The 19,135-nt window shown below is 39.2% G+C and overlaps 1 protein-coding gene across 1 annotated transcript in view; it reads right to left on the bottom strand.

Moving 5' to 3' along the window:
- Nucleotides 1-5,317: 5,317 nt before the first annotated feature.
- Nucleotides 5,318-19,135, bottom strand: part of MREG (melanoregulin) — a 58,785-nt gene continuing 44,967 nt past the window's right edge. Inside the window, exons 3-5 of the mRNA XM_077155057.1 lie at nucleotides 9,133-9,223; nucleotides 7,717-7,880; nucleotides 5,318-7,190 (exon numbers count right to left, since the gene is read on the bottom strand). Of these exons, the coding sequence (XP_077011172.1) occupies nucleotides 7,056-7,190; nucleotides 7,717-7,880; nucleotides 9,133-9,223 (390 nt within the window). The 3' untranslated portion in view covers nucleotides 5,318-7,055. The remainder of the gene's footprint in view (nucleotides 7,191-7,716; nucleotides 7,881-9,132; nucleotides 9,224-19,135) is intronic.

Raw genomic sequence — 19,135 nt, forward strand, 5'->3', positions numbered from 1 at the left:
TCCATTGTGATCAGAGAAAGTGCTTTGAATAATTTCAATCTGCTTAGACTTATAGAGGCTCAGTTTACATCCCAGTATATGATCTATCCTGGAGAACATTCCATGCGCACTAGAAAAGAATGTGTATCCTGGTGTTTTGGGATGAAATGATCTATATATGTCTATTAGATCTAATTCATTTATCTTATTGTTCAGATTCTCTATTTCCTTGTTGATTCTCTGTGTGGTTGTTTTATCTACAATAGAGGATGGTGTATTGAAGTCTCCCACTATTACAGTTGCTATGCCCATAGCTCCCTTCAGATTTTCAAATATGTGCCTCATGTAATTTAGAGCTCCTTGATTGGGAGCATACACATTTATGATTGCTATTTCTTCCCTGTGAATAGTCCCTTTTATTAATATGTAGTGCCCTTCTTTGTCTCTTATGACATCTCAACATTTAAAGTCTATTTTGTCTGATATTAGTATAGCTACTCCTACTTTCTTTCAGTTACAGCTTGCATAGATCTTTTCCCATACTTTCACTTTCAATCTAACTGTGTCCTTGAGTCTAAGATGCATCTCTTGTAAACAGCATATAGATGGGTCATGTTTTTTATCCATTCTGTCAGTCTATAATCTTTTAATTGGTGAGGTTTATCCATTAACATTTAAAGTAATTCAGAGAAGATAGGATTTAACAAATGAATATGATTGCTGAATCATTAAATTGATCTCTTTTAGGCTCCAGTATCTTAGAAAAGCTAAAAGTAAAAACCTAAAATTGTGGAAATGTAACTCAGGTCAAACTCTGAAATCTGTTCTACAAGTAATTGCGGTGCTGTGCTTTGAAATTTATTGCTTTTTTGTACATCTATTATTTTTCACAAAAAATAAAAAAATCGATTGTGATGATAAAAAATATATATATTTATGCCTTCTAGCCTTCTATATTCTGGAGTGTCTAGAAGGAAAAATCTGAGAGAATCATATGATAGCCTACAACAAACTCTGAGATCTGTCCTGTAACTACTTGTTGAAGAGTGCTTTGAAAACTATGGCTGTTTCATTTCTTTGCTTTGTATATATATCATACAATAGAAAAGCTAAAAAAAAAAAAAAACGTTCAAAGTAATTACTGTAAAAGCAGTTCTTGATTCTACCATCTTGTCCTTTGGTTTTTATATGCCACATCTGTATAGTATTTTCCTTCTCTCTCTTTTCCTTTAAATTACCTTTACTCATATGCTTCAGTTCTGTGCCCTCCTCCAGACTCCCTCTTCTGTCTTTTTTTTTTCAGGTGACAGGGCTCCCTTTAGTATTTCTGGTAGGGCTGATCGCTTGTTGACTAATTCTCTCAATCTTTCTTTATCTTTGAAGATTTTAATCTCTCCCTCAATTTTGAAGGATAACTTGGCTGGATAAAAATTCTTGGTTGAAAGCCTTTCTCATTCAGGATCTTAAAAATAACATACCATTGCCTTCTGGCTTCCGTGGTACCTGTTGAGTAGCCTGAAGTCACTCTTAGGTGTTTTTCCCTTGTATGTAATAGATCGCTTTTCTCGTGCTGCTTTCAGGACTGTTTCTTTCAACACTTGACAGTCTGATTAGAATGTGTCTTGGAGTAGGCTTGTTCAGATCTATTCTATTTGGAGTTCACTGGGCCTATTTGATGAGCATATTCATGTCTTTTATAAGGATTGGGAAGTTTTCTTTGATTACATTTTCAACTAACTTTCCCAGCCCTTTACTCTTCTCTTCTCCTTCTGGGGCACCAATAGTTTTTTTTTTGTTTTTTTTTTTTTGCGCCTCTTGTTGTCCATCATTTACCTAAAATCCAATTGCATTTTTTCCCCATATTTCTGGCCATTTGTTCTTTTGTGCACTCTTGTTCTGTCTTCTAGCTAATTTATTCTTCCTTCTGCTTCTTCGAATCTGCTATTCTGTGTCTACAGTATATTTTTTATTTGGTCTACTATATTCATCATTTCTGTGAGATCTGCCATTTTTCTATTTAATCTCCCGAGTTCTTCTTTATGGTCTTCTAGTGTCTTCCTGATATCTTTTATTTCTTTATAAATATCTTTGAGTAACTGTTCCATATTCTGTGTCCCCTCTGGAATTTTGATTTGGTCATTTGGCTGGGCCATTTCTGTCTATATCTTCGTGTATTTTGTGATTTTCTGTTGCGTTTGGGGCATTTCATTATCTTGATATGGTTATGATACAAGTTGGCTTCCTTCACTCTTCTAAAGTTTTATATTTACTTAGCTTTTGCTGAATGTTTCCTTTTGCACTTTGCTAGTTATTCTCTGCCAAATCAAGGCCCAGAACTCATGCAAAGGACAGAATTCATCTTACGGGTTTATTATAAGGTAGGCTGGAGTGCACACGTACTCCAGTGCAGAATGGCTGACTACCACACAGGAGACCCAAGGTGGACTTAGCCTATGCACAGAAAAAAAAAAGAGAGAGAAAAGAAAGGAAAAAAGAGGTAATAACAAAGTAAAATAATAATGAAAATATGAAACAGAGAAACAAGAACCACAAAAATACTCCTCAACAGTAGGATGCAGCAGCATCAAAAGGAAACACCCCAGGACACACTGAGCGTGGTGAAGTCAGGCTGGTGCCCACCAGAGGGAAGAGAAATTCAAGAGAAAAATAATGATGGTAATAATAAAAATAAATGAAATGGAATAACAGAAAATAATATGTGAAATAAAATATAGAAATAAGTAAAGTGTAATAATATAAAATATCCATAAATTTATTTTTAAATAATGAAAATGACAATTATATTACTAATAAAAAGGTATAGAAAGAATATGTTTTAAAAGGGGGGGATAAAAAATATTAAGAGGAAAAACCTTTTTTAATGAAATAAAAAAATAAAAATAAAGACCTCGGCAGATAAGGAGTTAGCTTGCCTCCACTTACCCCTTCTCCCCAGCAAGTGGGGACCCTGAGAGGCTTCCCTAAGCAGCCGGCCTGCACTTTAGCATCGAGCCAGCAGATGGCACACTCCAGTCTCCTCCTCCCTCAGCCCCGCCCCTCCTGGCTGAGGGACTCGAGGTCAGCCTGCTCAGCAGGGGGCTGCTCTGCCAGGGGCAGCTGACCAGCAGGTCTCTGCCAAGGGACGGAGGAACTGACCAGCGTGTGGGGAATCAGCTGGTCAGCCCACCAGATACCGCCACTGCCGGCCAGCTTTTTCCGCAGCCGACAGGGCGCTCATTCCCCCGACCTGTGGTGGACGATCCCCCGCCTCTGGGCTCCCTGCGGGCGCTGCCCCCCGCAACCCCATGGGAGGTTTCCCCAGCCGGCAGCTGTGCAAGCTGGAGCCCAGGAGGGTCACTTCCCTCCAATCGCACCTCCCCGGTGCACCGCAGCCAGCCCGGTGGGGATCCCAGTCACTGTCCCCCCTCGCTCTCCTGTTTCTCCTCCCCTCAAAACCACCTGTGTTCCAGTGGCCATGTTTCTTGAAAATGATTGTAGCATGATACAGTTTTCGCAACGTGACTGTGTGATTGTGCAAACCTTGTGTCTGATGCTCCTTTTATCCACCTTATCGACAGACGAGTAAAACATATGGATTAAAAGTAAATAAATAATAGGGGGAACAAACGTTCAAATAAATTTAGTAGATTGAAATGCTAATGATTAATGAAAGGGAGGGGTAAGGAGTGTGGTATGTATGTTTTTTTGGTTTTCTTTTTATTTCTTTTTCTGAATTGACGCAAATGTTCTAAGAAATGATCATAATGATGAAATACAATTATGTGATGATATTGTGAGTTATTGATTATATAGAGAGAATGGAATGATCATATAGTAAGAATGTTTGTGTTTAAGGGGGAAGAGGGAAATGAGACAAAGTGTCAATGGCTGAGAGATTCCAAACAGAGTTGAGAGGTTATCCTGGAGGTTATTCTTATGCATCAAGTAGAAATCATCTTGTTATTCAAGATGTAATGGAGAGGCTGGAGGAACCGCCTGAAAATGTAGAGCTGTGTTCCAGTAGCCATGTTTCTTGAGGATGACTGAATAATGATACAGCTGTCACAATGTTACTGTGTGATTGTGAAAACCTTGTGTCTGATACTGCTTTTATCTACCTTGTTAACAAAGGAGTAGAACATATGGAATAAAAATAAATAATAGGGGGAACAAATGCTAAAATAAATTTAGTTTGAAATGCCAGTGATCAATGAAAGCGAGGGGTAAGGGATATGGTAGGTATAATTTTTTTTTCTTTCCTGTGTTTTATTTCTTTTTCTATTGTCTTTTTATTTCTTTTTCTGAATTAATGCAAATGTTCTAAGAAATGATGAATATGCAACTAAGTGATGATATTGTGAATTACTGATTATATATGTTGATGTTTTAGTTGATTTCTTAATTTTTTAATTAATAAATAAATTTTTTAAAAATGTGTTTGTATTTTGGTATGTTTAATAAATAAAATTAAAAAAAAAAAAACCACCTAAAGACCCTCCTAGACTACTCACACCCCAGGACTGGCAATCCTGGGCATTTTCTTCCCGTCTTCTATCTTGTTTCATGGAGTAGGAGTGAACTTACTCCTGCCATGTTCTATTAACCATCTCCAAAGCTCTCTGCAGATATCCCTCACACTTCACCACTTTTTATGATAATGCGCCTAATCTGCTTCTGACAGTTCAGCATGGACACAGGGCCTCCACTATTTTATCCCCAATGCCATGGATGAACCTACTTCTGTAACAGCATCGGTCGTACAGAGCTACCACTGAACTTCCCAGTGATGCAAATGCCCCCTCACCAATGCAATCTTCATCAGTTTGGTAAATATGTCTGCTACACCTTCCTGGGCACCTCTTTTTTAAAAAAAAACATAAATACTTTATTGTTCTGTACAATAATAGCCATGAGACATGAAATGAGGTATCTGAACTATTAATTACAGGTTTTTTTCCCTTAAACTTAGTGTATATTAAAAGAACTATTAATAGAAAATGTTCATCCATATACCACCTGAAATCATCCTGCATACACAGGTGGCCTGTGGGAAGTCAACAGGGAGACCCTTTCTGAAGTAGGAAAACCCTCCCATCTCCTACACATCTCTGATTCTCGGTCCTGCTGAGAACCCTTTGCCTTTGAAGTGGCCAACAGCACCCTTGAGCCTCTCTCACATGCACTGTCCACTTGAAGGACTGGACTTCACCATTGTGCCCCTTGACTGGCTTTAGGATAAGGAGAGGTGCTTAAATTTATCCTTTAATTTAAAGGGATTATGGAAAGAATCTCTGATCCTTTTCTTACTTCTCAGGAATGCAACACATACACATTCAACTGAAGGTAAATATAGAAATCTTTTAATTCCATGGAAGGAAAATGTCCTGGATAATTCCACATATTTTTATTATAATCACAGAGACAACCTTATCCTTACTCATCCATTACCAAAAATAAAGATTATGGTAATACTCTGTTCTCCATAGAGGCAAACGATTTCATCTATTTTGAAGTAAAAAAGGCAGAAAGACAAAATACAAATTTTCAGTACAAAGAGTAAAGCAATATCATTTTCAAAGATTTTTTGTTTGTTTTATTGTTTGTTTGCTTTACTATTCGTATGGGTATCTTGCAAAAGCCCATATCTGGCTTTTTGGAAAAATATCTGCAGGCTCATTTAAACAATATGAGGGAGGGATTAAACATTAAATATTTTTAAAAATAAGTTTAGTTTACTTACTTAATTAGGGAAAATGTTATTGAAGTATTTATGCTCAATTGGCTTGCACTGCATTAACAAGCAGAGAACATGGATCTCTTCTAACAAATATTTTAAACATTTATACACTACCAGAAGATTTAGTCAGGATATGGAAATTTTCAAGTCATAAATCCCTGAACATACTAAACCCAAGTTAGTTTTAAACCTGAAGTCAGAAGTGAAAAATCTGTAAAAGTAAAAATATTACCATTTTTCACAGCAATTTAAAGATGATTCCTATAAATCCTTATAGTCTTTTTAATAAATAAAAGGGAACCACAACCTCCTGGCAAACTTCTGGTTTAAAATGCAAGTAACTTTTGAAGCTGGACTTCTCCATCTATAGACAGAAGCAAGCTGTATTGGCAGTACTGCTCCATTTTGGAGAGCCTCTGCAGAACTGCTTAGAAAGCTCAGCAATGATCTCCTTTAAGGTAGTATCCTCTACCTACCTGTAAGTCGGCAGGAGAGGTCCGTGGGCAAGTACAACCCTCCTACTGGCATAATATAAGCTGGAAACAGATTAAAGAGAAGAAGCAGAGGTCAGGTTTCCAGCTTTCAGATGCTATTCCAGATAAGATGCCAAGAGTTTTTACAGTAGAAATGGACAATATGTCAAAATAAAGACAACTTGATATCGATAACATGAGAAGTTAGGATGCATGTACTATAACTAAAGACAGAACTTTTTACATGTAGGTAAACAGGAAGTGGGCAATCTATTTGGAATTCACTTCTGAGCAACATTTCTAAGCATTTCTATCATCTGATACTCCTGCACTTCTGAATAATCATAACTGATACTCAAGAGGATGCCTCTGACACCCTCCAAGGTTCTACAGGTTCTTCTGAATCAAAGAAATGTCACATTAAGCCTAATATTATTTTGGTGTTGGCTTACATTATATGATAATTATTTAAAAACTGGTAATCCATACATGGACTCTATGATAGCTCCCTCTGTCAACCATGTCATTTCATTAACTAGAATATCCCACGTTCCTAGTAGGATAAATGGTTAGAGCTTATTATACAACCAAAATCAAAACCAGGGAAATGGGTTCTCTTAGAATCTAAGCGCCCATTATGAAATATCCCTCCGACCAATTCTTCAACTCTTTGCCGATGCAACTTGAACATTTCATAGAATAAGGGCTTCAGGAAGATCAGATATCCAGACCCTTAGGTTTTGCAGGATTCAGAGTCTTTCATGTGTCACTCAGCCAGCCCTCCACTTGTTTCATGTAACTGTCCAACTCTGGTTGGCTTTTGAGTCCCAGTGGAAGAATTCCATTTCTGCCTCTGAGCCTTTTCTTTAGGGACTTGGAAATGGAAGGTAGTGCAATTCTTTCTGGTCCTTGGCCAGGCATGGGACCCCAGGCTTCTTGGGATAAGTTCGACTGGCGATGTTAAAGAACTCTTCTGCAGCATCAACAGCAATGAGACGGTCCTGGAAAAACAAACAAATCAAACATAAGATTTGCCATGTTGATTGGAAAGCTAATCTAACAACAAAAACCCACCCAAGAAACAATAAGAATGAGTCAAACATCTATTAAACTTTTCTCAACAAAATTAGAGACACACCTAAATTGTTTACTTAATATTACCCATGAAACATTTCACCAGTTTTCATCTTTTCAGATCCTTTTTCAACCTTAAGCTAAATAAACAATATTCCTCACATCTCTTTGCCCTATAAATGGTTCAAAAAGCTGACAGCACAGCAGAAGCAGATGAAAAATACAGATTCCTGGGCCACAACCCTAGCCTTAATTGCTCTCAGTGGGATCCAGAAATCGGAACTTTAAAAACTCTCCAGGTAAGTTTTATCTTACCAGCATCATCTGCCATCTCATATTGTGGTGCTGCAGTAATGAGTACATGAAGCAAATGCACCATTATTTCACAAGCTAAACAGAAAAGGTGAAGCTTTAAAGGAAAAGTAAAACAGATGGAAAAAAGCTTCTACTTACCACAACAAACAGGTACCTTTCTGAGAGCTCCCAACTTGCTGGAAAAATACTGGTCTCTTCCACCAGTTTTAACAACATCTCTCGAGCTTTCCTTGTGTTTTTAGAATCACTGATGGTGCTGAGTTTAGTAACTGACAACAAAGAGTCTGCTTCCTTTTGAAAACCTAAGGTAAGAAAAAAACAATTATCCGTCATTTAAAGTAAGGTAGCCACTAGGAAATGACTGTCCTGCAATAAGCCCTGAGAAGACTAAGGAAGGACCCAAATGTGGATTCTGTACAAACATCAGACATCTGAAGTGAAAGGCACCACTCTAGGAGCTGCATCCCAGCTCAGTGTGATTAGCAGGGTCTTTAATCAAAATCCTTCTTGATCTTTCTTCTTATTCCATGTTCTTCTTTAAGTCTCAGATACTCATCACTGACCACCTTCTGTCCTTTCTGAGGGATTCTGAGCCCTCCTCCCATGCCCCACTCTTCACTTTATTCTCAGTCCCAGAACCCCGACTTGCCCCAAAGTATCCAAAGTAGTCACCTCCAAGCCCCTACTTCTCCAAGCCAGAGTCCCCTTCCTGGAACAGTGTGGCTGGCTGGCTAAAATCACCTATGCAAAGGTATAAAAGTACTCACAGACTTAAATCTGCCAAGTAACTTGCACCGTAAAAATGAGATTAAGAATTCCTATGAATATTGAACGAGTGAATAGGGTGAAGTCCCATTCCACCCACCCCAACTAAAGCAGCAGGAGACTAGCAACTTGGCACCTCACTTTTGAAAACTTATGATTCCAGGTTGTCATGTTCTCTTTCAAAGCAGAAGGAGGGAGCAATTCAAAATTGATTCATTTTTAAAATATTAAAACAAGCTTATGTTATAATGTAGGTGCAGTGTGTATTATATTACAACCCTATCAGGATCAAGAGAAACCAATATCCTATTTACCCTAATGCCACAGATACTTTTTCCCACCTTGAAGTTCTCATCCCTTTATGTCGTTCTGAAATTGTATACTGAGTTTTGCCATCTCTCTTACAAGCAACCTTTCTCCCAATCTGCCTCCTCTTATAAAGTTATCACTAAATGACCAATTGCCCCCATCTAATTCAATGAATGTTCAATGCCAAAAAAATTCAATATAGTGCCCATATGACTCCACTGCTCTGTGCTGTCCTACACTGAGGAAAGATGGAGTAATGGGCAAAGTGTGTCCTCAAGATATGGTTTGGTGATAACAGACATAGCAGATGTTTATGCTTGAAGACACAAGAAGGTAGGATTGGAAAAGTAATTAGTACACAGAAGCCTTAAAATTAGTCAATTACTTACATTTCTTCTACAAGAACCACGGGGGAAAAAAAAGAAGGGTAATGATTACAACGAACTATTTTTCCCATTTCACTCTCACTTTCATACTCACCTAAATCTTCTAAAATGTGTTTCCATCTGTTTCTTACTTCCCTTCGAATATGCCGCAGGGTATAGATATCATAATTGAGTTTTTGCCATTCCTGTAAGAAAATAAAAATTCACTTTTATTTGTACCCTTTAGCCTAAACCTCTATCGTGTTCCTGAATTTCAAGTTTGCTAAACATACAGCTCTCCTCTTCACTTATCTTCAAAGCATGCCTAAAAGGATGAGAGAGAGATGATACAGAGTTGATAAGAATATCATTCACCATTTCTGGAGAATCTACTGCTTACCAGGCATATGGCACCTTACATAAATTATTTTATTTAAACTCTTATATTACTTATCCTCCCTACTTCAGTATTCTCACCTGTAAAGTGGGGGGATAATAATGGCAAATATTCCTTACAAGACTGTTCTAAAGACTGAAGATGTAAAAGCACAATACTTGCACATGGTGGGCACCCAATAAAAGCCGTGTACTATTAAGGCCATTTTATAAGTGAAGAAACTGAGGCCCAAAGTGACTAATTGACTGATTCAATATTATCCAGATTATACATTATCAGAATTGGTATTTGAAGCCAGGTCTGACCCCAAAGTTCATAAGAAAAGTAGAATACAAAGACTTTAAGTCTCCCTTTGTTATCAGAATAAAGTAGATCTGGAAATCCCAAATTTCTTGATTCCCAGTCAATGTTTCCTTTACCATATCTCAGGCCCTGTCTTTTTCATTGATATTCGCTTGAGAGGATGAATCTTTCAAGCATTCTGGAGAAATTATTAAAAGGTTATCATTCTGTAAACTTCTTTATCAGTCTTAAGGATAGTAGGCTATCATGATCCCAATACAAAAACTCAAATCCTTCTGAAGCATGAAAATCTTCACTGAACTAAGCATTTCTTGAAAATATGAGGGAAATTTGTTTCTCAAGGAGTCTTAGCAATATAGAGCAGTCATTTTATAGAGTATACTTTCTCCTTTTACTTAGTCAAAACATTAACCATGCAACTATCCTGATGCACAGTTAAAAGAACATTTCTAAATGCTCAATTTAAGACTCAAATTCTGTGATTTTTGGCCCTTCTTACTGAAAATCTTTCAACGATGCCATTATTTCCCTTCTAAGCTCCTTTCCAGGCTTGCCTTGCTCATTGCAAATCAACTTTCATGACTGGTTAACAGAAATCAATTTAGATGTCATTCACAAAGTAATGGATATTACTTTGAAAAAGAAAGTTAGCAAAATAAAGTGTTTTGTTATGACTGCATCTCAGATCTGCTATTTGAGGATATGCCATCAAAAGAGTATTGGCTTTCAGCTATTTTCCAAAAGTCGGAAAGTGGTAAATGCCGGCACTCCTGGTCCTCTTGTTTTAACTGAAGGCATGTCCATGCCACTGTGTGCGTGTTTATGCACGTGTGTGAGTGTGTGGTGCCTGGGGCCACAAATAAAATCTGACCCTGGAAGAGAACAAAGTTAACTAAGTCACCTCAGAAATATTAGCATCATGCTAAAACACACCTATACCCCCAAATAGACTGTATGGTTGTAAATTAACTCAAGCATCATCGTTTTCATTGGATGGGTCCTAATATTTTTAATTGGCTTTTCAGTCTAGTATGTATTGGAAAAGTTGCTATACTGGTGCAGACTGTCCGGTTTTGACTCCCAGTTCTATTATTCATTAACAGAGTGACTCTGAGCAAGCTCTTAACTGCCCTCTGCCTCAGTTGCCCCATCTGTAATAATATGGGGATGAGAATGCTACCTACTTCACAGGCATAACGTGAGCACTGAATGAGTTAATACAAATCTTTGGAACACAGTTTGGTACATCCACCCCCAAACCAGTGGAGACATAATTAAGAAAAAATCCTCCAAAAATCAAGATTATTTCTACTATGGGAATTGAGGAAGTTATACATTATATCATACAGTAATTTATTGGTGAGGATCCCCAGGAAACATTTTTCTTTGCTCTTAGCATCAAAGTTAAAGTAAGGTTTAACTTTTCCTGAAAACTGCTCTGTTTTTCTGGACATGGTAAATTCATATCTGATTAATTTCTACTCTTATCTGAAAATTGAGAGCCCTTTCAAGGAAAAATTATAGGATTAGTAAACATTTTTGAGCTATTTTGGGCTATTTTTTAGGTCTTTATTCAGATTTTTTTTTCTTTTTCTCTCTCATCATCTTCTAATTTATGCTATCTCACTATATTTTTATATGTTACCTTGAATGTTATTTGGTAAAAAGAAAGCTATAAATAAAATATTAGATGGACAAGCTCTGTGCTTATCCCGAAGGAGATGGACTCTGCTTGCTGGACTGAAAGAAAAGAGGTCAGACTCTTTATTTCCACTTAAGAGATCTAACACAACCTAGAGTAATGTAACAAACCACTAGGTGGCTTCCTTAGCTTAGCATTAAAAGTCTCTACTACTTTTTCTGTTGGCTTCTTACGCTGCTTTGGCCCTTGTTCTCTCAACTAAGTGTAGACAATTCTCTGTTTTTCAAAGACTCATTCACCCTTGGGTCATCCAGGGTTCAGACTTTCCTTTCCTGCTATCCACCGTCAGATATTCCCTTCCCTGTCCATCTGTTAGTTATTATCCTGTTCCTAAATACCAACACTGAATGTTACACAAATTCATCCAGTTTCAGTGTCTATTACTCTGATAAAATGTTTGATGATGAAACAACACATAGCTAGCAGTAAATAAGAGATTTTAAAAATCTGCTAAGGATGGATCCATACCTGATGCATCTTTACATGCCCCCCTTTCCCAGCAGCAGCTTGTACACTGACTGGCACATGATGGGCACTTGTTAAGACAGTGGAATGAGACTATGTATTTCACGTACCATATCATTACTATTCCCTTTTATCAGGATAGTCATGTATAACAATATATAAAAGTACTACAAAGTTTTGTACAAAATGTAAAGTAGGATTTTAACTAAGAATGGGCTTTTGAAAACATAAATGGTAAGAGAATTTGATTCTTCTTAAGCATATGGCCCCCCAAAGTATAACCTAAATGTGGCAAATGAGAAAGGTTAATTGCAGAAAATCTTATCCAATGATGTTTCTCATAACTAAAGAAAATAGCTCACCTACTTCCTGGCGTTAGAGAAGAACAAGCTTTCTGATGTCCTCCTGCAGTTTTTAAGTTGCAGTGATTTTTCCTTTAAGTTTCAGACAAATAATTTGAAAATAATATCTAAGGGTCAGCTAATTAATTTTCACAAGTAACTTGAAGGTTAATTCAATGATTTTTCTTTTAAGTTTCAGACAAATAATTTGAAAATAACATCTAAGGGTCAGCTAATTAGTCTTCACAAGTAACGTGAAGGTTAATTCAACCAGAGATTGAAAGTTGAAGTCTTATTTTCTAAAATAACCCTTTGCTTTCCCATAATTTCTGAAATAATACAATGTTGAATATGATGCTGTAGACCTAAACTTTCACAATGAGTAAGTTAGCAGAGGTAATAAAAGAAATATTATAGCGTAATTCCAAAAGATACCTGGAAATCAAGTTGAACTGAAAAATATGGCTGAAAATAAGTAAGTTTAGAACTGAATTCTTGGGGCTCTTCATCTCTCCAGTTGTGGTCAGTTCAGATTAGGGCTGCTAGGCCAACAGATTAAGGCAACAATTAGCACGGCAGGACAAACCTCAACCTCCTGCAACAGTTAGCAGCTGGTTCTCCAGGTTTCAATCCCCATGAGCTGCACTTGACCTTGACCTTGACTCCTGACTTAAGCTCCTGGAACTTCAATTTTATCACACACAAAACTAAAACAATATTTGATTCTTAACTAAATTGTTATAGATAATATATCCATATCGTGAATAAAAAAGACAGTTGAAAGAAATTTTTTATTTCTTGGTAAAACAGTGAATTATACATTTAAAGAAATGCTAACCAAGGTTATGTATATTTTAAGTCATCTTAAACTCTTAGGAAAAAGTTCAAAAGGGACTGATTTATTTTAATTATAAAAGCAATATAACCCAGGTGCACAGGTGGTTCAGTGGTAGAATGCTCGCCTTCCATGCAGGAAACCTGGGTTCAATTCCTGGTCCATGCACCCAAACAAAACAATATAACCATGCCCATGGAAACAAGAATTCAAAGAGAATACAATAACGTAAATACAAAAGAAGAAAAAGTGTTCAGAAATAGCTACTCTGAGTGAGACTGGGTTAGGAGAGTAAAATTTTAGTTCTCATCTTATTTCGTTCTCCAGCCTATGGAAAAAGTCGATGTTTGAAAGAGGATGAGGTTGAAAGAATCACAGAGAGAGGGAGCCTAAGGACATTTCAGATCTCTGGTCAAATGTCATCTGAAGCCAGTCTTACTTCTGGAGTGCTCTGAGTCAATTCCATTTAGGCTTAGATAACTGAAGTTCTTTTTCTGGCCCTTGCATCTGAAAGATTTGCGTTACAAAGTCTATTCATTGAATATATGAATAAAAATGAAAATATAGACACTGACAAAATACTAATCTCCTATTTTCCCACAAATAGCATATGGATCTATTTCTCTAGGGATAGGTTTGGCTTATAGATGAAGCAGTACTAATATCTCTTCCTGGGTCCCAAGCTTTTTGTCCCAGGAGTGCCCTAGGTGATGACATAGATACAACAGCAGGCCTCATCTGGACTCAGGGCTTACTTGATGGTGTTTCAGTAAATTCTCTCCATCACAACAGAGCTTCACAGGAGAGAGAGAGGGTGGCTTATATCTTCTTGGCTAATTTCTTGCAAAGATCCAAGGGAGAGGGGTCTAACTACTATTGCTTAAACACTCCACTCCCTCACTTAAGAAGACAAGATAAATCCTTCTGGATGGAACAATGATTAGTTCATTTTAATGCTTTGGAGCCAAAATATAGTCAGAATCTGAACCCCAGGCATCATAATCTTATCTTGTCTTTCTTAGATGTTGGAAACTATCTTCAGAGGAAGATACCTGGCTGAAAGGTACCTCCTCTTCTTCAGTCTATAAGCTAAGATCAGATGATCACAAACTGAACTTTGAGGAATGGTTCTTATTATGTCTGATCTACAGAAAAACTCATCCTGGAAGGTTTTTCCCAAATTTTATATATGAAGCTTTGGGAATGTTATGTAACTTCCCAATGCCCAACTGCCAGCAGCAGTCAAGCCAGAATTAAAATCTAAGCAAATCTAATTCTAAAGCCTACATGCTTCTAAAATGAAAAAGAAAACAGAAAAGAAAAATGACTACAGATTGTTGCTTCCCCCAACCCAGTTTCTTTCTTATTCTTATGCATTTGTTGTGTGCTTAGAAATTAGGTGACACGTTCATATGATTCTGTCCCCAAGCTATCAGTTCCTTCTCTGCAGATCAAGTTACCAATTGATTCTGTACCCTCGCTTTTCTTTTCCTATTGTGCCAGTTTGAAACTGTTATGTACCCTAGAAAAGCCATGTTCTTTAATCCTCATTCAATATTGTTGGGTGTGATCTTTTTGATTAGGTGGTTTCCATGGAGATGTGTCTCCACCAATTCAAGGTGGTGTCCCTTACTGGAGTCCTTTAAGAGGGAACCATTTTGCAAAAAATGCTTTAGAGCCTACCCAGCTAGAGACCTGTGGAGATGCAGAAGGAAAATGCCCCTGGGGAAGCCTTATGAAATGAGAAGCAGTGGGGGCGGGGGGCGGGAGGTACAGCTAGCAGACGATGCCATGTGCCTTCCCAGCTGTCAGAGGTGTTCAGAAGCCAAAGACCCCAGCAGATGCCAGCCACAAACCTTCCCAGCTGACAGAGGTATTTCGGATAGCATCAGTCTTTCTTGAGTGAAGGTACCTCCTATTGGTGCCTTACGACTGACAGATGGAAGTCACAAGAAGAAGAGTTTATGCCAACATAAGGAAGAGCTTTCTCCTTGAGATGAAGGCTTTGTAGAACAATAAGCCCTCCATCCTGGAACCCTAAAGTCCCAGGGTGAATGTCATCTGTCAGGGGCTACAGAGGATCCAGAACTGGTTGGAAGGCTGGAAAATAATTTCTACAGGCTCTTTCAGCATAATTTGTTTTTTTTTGTATCACCTTGCAAAATTCAAAAAGGATTTAAAGGAGTTGTGCAAAAAGGATATATATACACAGCCAAAACTTATAGAGTACCTACTATACCTTACATTGCCTTAACTCTTAACATGTATTTATTTAGTTAATCCTAATAATGTGATATGCTATCCTGTGAGGTGGATACTACTATCATCTTCTTGTTAAGAATCAGGAAACTGAGGGTCAGAGTCTGCCCAATCTGCACACTCAAGCTAGTGAGGAGCTGCAATTTCAGACCCGGGCAGTCTAATTGTTAAGTTCTAAGCACTTAGCCACTGTCCACATCACCTTTTTAAACAGGAAGGGACCCAGTAGGCAAGAGAGGAAGGGACGAAAAGAGGTTGAGAAAGGGAGGCCCGAAAGAACAACAAACCGAGGCCATAGCAGCTGAGCCTGGGGAGGAACTAAGAAAACACAATTAAAATCTTGGGAGAAGAACAGGGCTTTTCTAGAGACAAACTATCCCCAGCCTCTGGCCAAGGTGGCTTAAGCCAGGAACAGTCTTCTCAAGGGCTGATTCACTGGGACGAAAGTGCTCTGGTACTTTTTTTGGGGGACTTCAGGTCTGCTGCCCCCTCCTCAGAGAAATGTGGAAAGGGCTTTAAGCCCCCCACCCCCTTTTCTCACGCCTTTCTTCCCCCACATTTCCTCCTCTTCACTTCATCTCTTGAGGAGAGACAAAGGCAAACATTCCTTTCAGGGTGCAAGGGGTGGCAAAGAATGGCAGAAGCTGCAAAGATTCAAGATTCTGGGGACTGAAGAGAAAAGGTGACGAGTAAACTCCCACAGAATCCCAGAGGACTGCGCTGTGCTCGTCTGTAACAGACAGCTGTCTGAGGCTCACTATACTTTTCTGCAACTATGGTTCAGACATCAAGTCTGAAAAGCCACCAGGAAAGACTTACCTAAGGCACTTGCTCTGTTCTTTCTCCTTGATGCCCCATTTCTCATCACACAGGAAACCAGCCACATTCTCTTCCCTTCCTTGGAGAACTCCCTAGAGAGACTGCACCCTCTTATCCCATGCTTGTGAGATTACAGGATTTAAAGAGTGCCTAATTCAGAAAGCCGGCAGTCTTCTAAAGAACTCACTTCACAAACCACAGTTGAACACACATGACCGGCTTTCTCCACCCAATTACTCAGCCAGCATGTTAGATCATGCATCCAAATGCTTGATCTCATATACGATGCCAAATCCAAGAGAAAAAGGATTTTGCAAGGATCTAGCTGACTTTTCTTAATAATGTCAGCTGGTTTAGTTGATGCAGACAGCTACAAGGCTCTGATCCTTAACCCATCTACCTCCTCAAGATCCTGTCCATTTTCCATCCCTCCCTTTATGGCCAGGTAGCTAGAAAGGGACACTTCCACGTGCTGTCCTCACTTACCTCTCATTCCCCTGGCTGAAGCCAGGTCCTCGCCCCTGGTAATCTGCTTCCTTCAGGATTCCCTTCCCTGGAAAGTACAAAGTCCCACCCTCCTCACCCCACCAGCCACTGAATCTAGAACTGTGGCTCACGGTCCTTTCCCAAGTTCCTCACCTTCTCTGAAGCATTTAATCTTCATGGCTCTAGATTTCTTGGGGAAAGGGGGAATGAGCATTTATTAAGTGCTCACTCAGTATAGTAGGTATTGAATCTTCTAAATATCTCAAATTCTATTATCACTAACTTCTCTGTCAGTGCCTTAGAATGCCACTCAATTAGGCCTAAATTAAGCTCGCCACATTGTCCTCCCTGTCACCACGATGGAAACTGAGGTGCAGAGAGAGAAATGGAAGATATGTGCAGGTACCGCCCCTCCAAAAGCAGCTTCTGGCATGGCCCTCACACCCAGAAGACAGGTAGGCCTCCATCCTCTGCTCTCCAGCTGCTCCTCACCAACATTCCCCTCCTGTCCAGCAGCAGGAATTAGGATAAAGAGATCAGGCCCCAGTGCAAAGGGCAGGCTGGGGAGACTTGGCAGGGAAGGGAGGTGAAAGAGTTAGACCTGTAGAGCAATCTCAGAGCTTCCTTTAAGCTCTGGACTGGACACCTCAAGGCCACTTACCCAGGAGGGGCATCCTCTCTTATCACTATAAAAGCCTGTTTTCTCCACCCACCCGACATGGTGATTCAGTGGAAATGGAAGGATTACATTTCAGTGTTCCTAGACAGCTGGTCCACTCATTAGCCCTCTGCCTTCACCTTGGCCCAAATGGCACAGCATCAAATGAGGGAATCCCAGTTAACGAGGGGATAAACAACAGACTTGAACCCAGGTGAAGATTGTGGAGGTTAGTGATGCCAAAGAGGAGCCAGTGCTCAGGGACCTGGCACGGAGGCCCCTGGGGGCTCCACGACTTGGAGGGCCTCCAATAGCTCACAAAAGCAGCTCGATTCCTTCAGCCTGGACACCTCATCACTCTGAAACACTCATTCTAAGACTGTGCCATTGGAAATGAGCCTTTTTAGTGGGCCAGACAAATTCTAGCGCGGATTATCTCTCTCCAAGCCTCATCAGACCCACCTACTCTGTAATATGAGAACCCAGCCTCTGGATGACAGAGTCGCATCTGGGTCTCTTCCCTACTGACCTTCCAGAACTATTTATTTGTCCTTGCTCTGAAAACTAGGGGAAGTTTTGGGGCACACGATGCCCCCAAACCTAGGACCAGCCTCCTGCTCTCCTGAGGCCCCAGTCCAGATGTTCTGATACTTAAAAGATTAATAAAGTAAAACTTTTCTGAGATCTGGCCCTACACACACGTAGCACCTCAAATCCCAAATAACATCCTGGAGTTGGAGTAACTTAGAAAGGTACATCCATAACCTGGTCACTAATGAAGTCCTATTTTTCCTTTTTGCAATGTTCATCTATTTTCACCAAGAATGAGAGCGAGAGTTTTGACCTGGAACAGGTCAAAGGCAAATGCCAAGTAAAGCTTTTCTACCTCTCCCTGTTTATTTTTATTGCTCAGCTCTATTGGAGTTCTGGAAATAGACTGTTCTTCAGCCAGCGGCCCCTGACCTAATTCTTTATCTGATTTTATCCAGATTAAGCCAAGGCATGGTTCACAATTCCTGTTACAAAACTGTGGCTAGCAAAGCCTTGGAAAGCAGCTACAAAACAATGAGATTTAGTTTGGGTTTGTCTTGTCTAATTTGGGGGTTCCAGCCCACGTGCATATGGCTTTGGGGTTAAGAGAAGGACCAGAACTCTGGATGTGATTTGGCTTATGCTGCCAGTGGGAGGGAGAGGGACTTGCAGTTTTCATGGGACCCTATTAATCAACGGTTTGAAGCCAACTCAGAATTCTGTTGCTCCAGTCACTGCAGGGAAGAATGACAATTAGGAACTGTCACCAAAGTCAAAAGATAATAGGACCAAATTCCCATCATGGCAAGGAAACAGGGACCTAAATTTCTGGCAAAGTAGAAATAGGCAGTTCACTCACTTGCTTTCAGTACACACCTCCAAGGAAGGCAGGCTTCTTCAAAGACACGTTTGGATTTAACGCTGAACTGTTTGGATCCAGAGTCTAGCAGAAATCTCAAAGATCTGCCCATTCCTCACCACCTAGAGCTGTGTGTGCAATATGTGCCAAATGTTGCTTTGCATTTCTTTGATTATTAAAGGCGCCACTGAGCGCCTGCAGTGTGTCTGGCCCTCATTGAGATGGGCTGTGTCAATCACACGCCAGAGTTCAAAGACTTAGTTCAAAACAAAAAACAAAAGGATGAAAAATTATTTCATAAATACCTTTTTTTATATTGATTACATGCTGAAATGATAATATTTTGGCTCTATGAATTAAAATATACTAATAAATTGAATTTCATTGTTTCTTTCTATTTGTTTATTCTATTTATAGAGGATTCTAAAACATTTAAAGTTGCTTACATGGCATTTTATTTTTA

Source organism: Tamandua tetradactyla, chromosome 3, assembly GCF_023851605.1.
Source record: "Tamandua tetradactyla isolate mTamTet1 chromosome 3, mTamTet1.pri, whole genome shotgun sequence".
Lineage (NCBI taxonomy): Eukaryota > Metazoa > Chordata > Mammalia > Pilosa > Myrmecophagidae > Tamandua > Tamandua tetradactyla.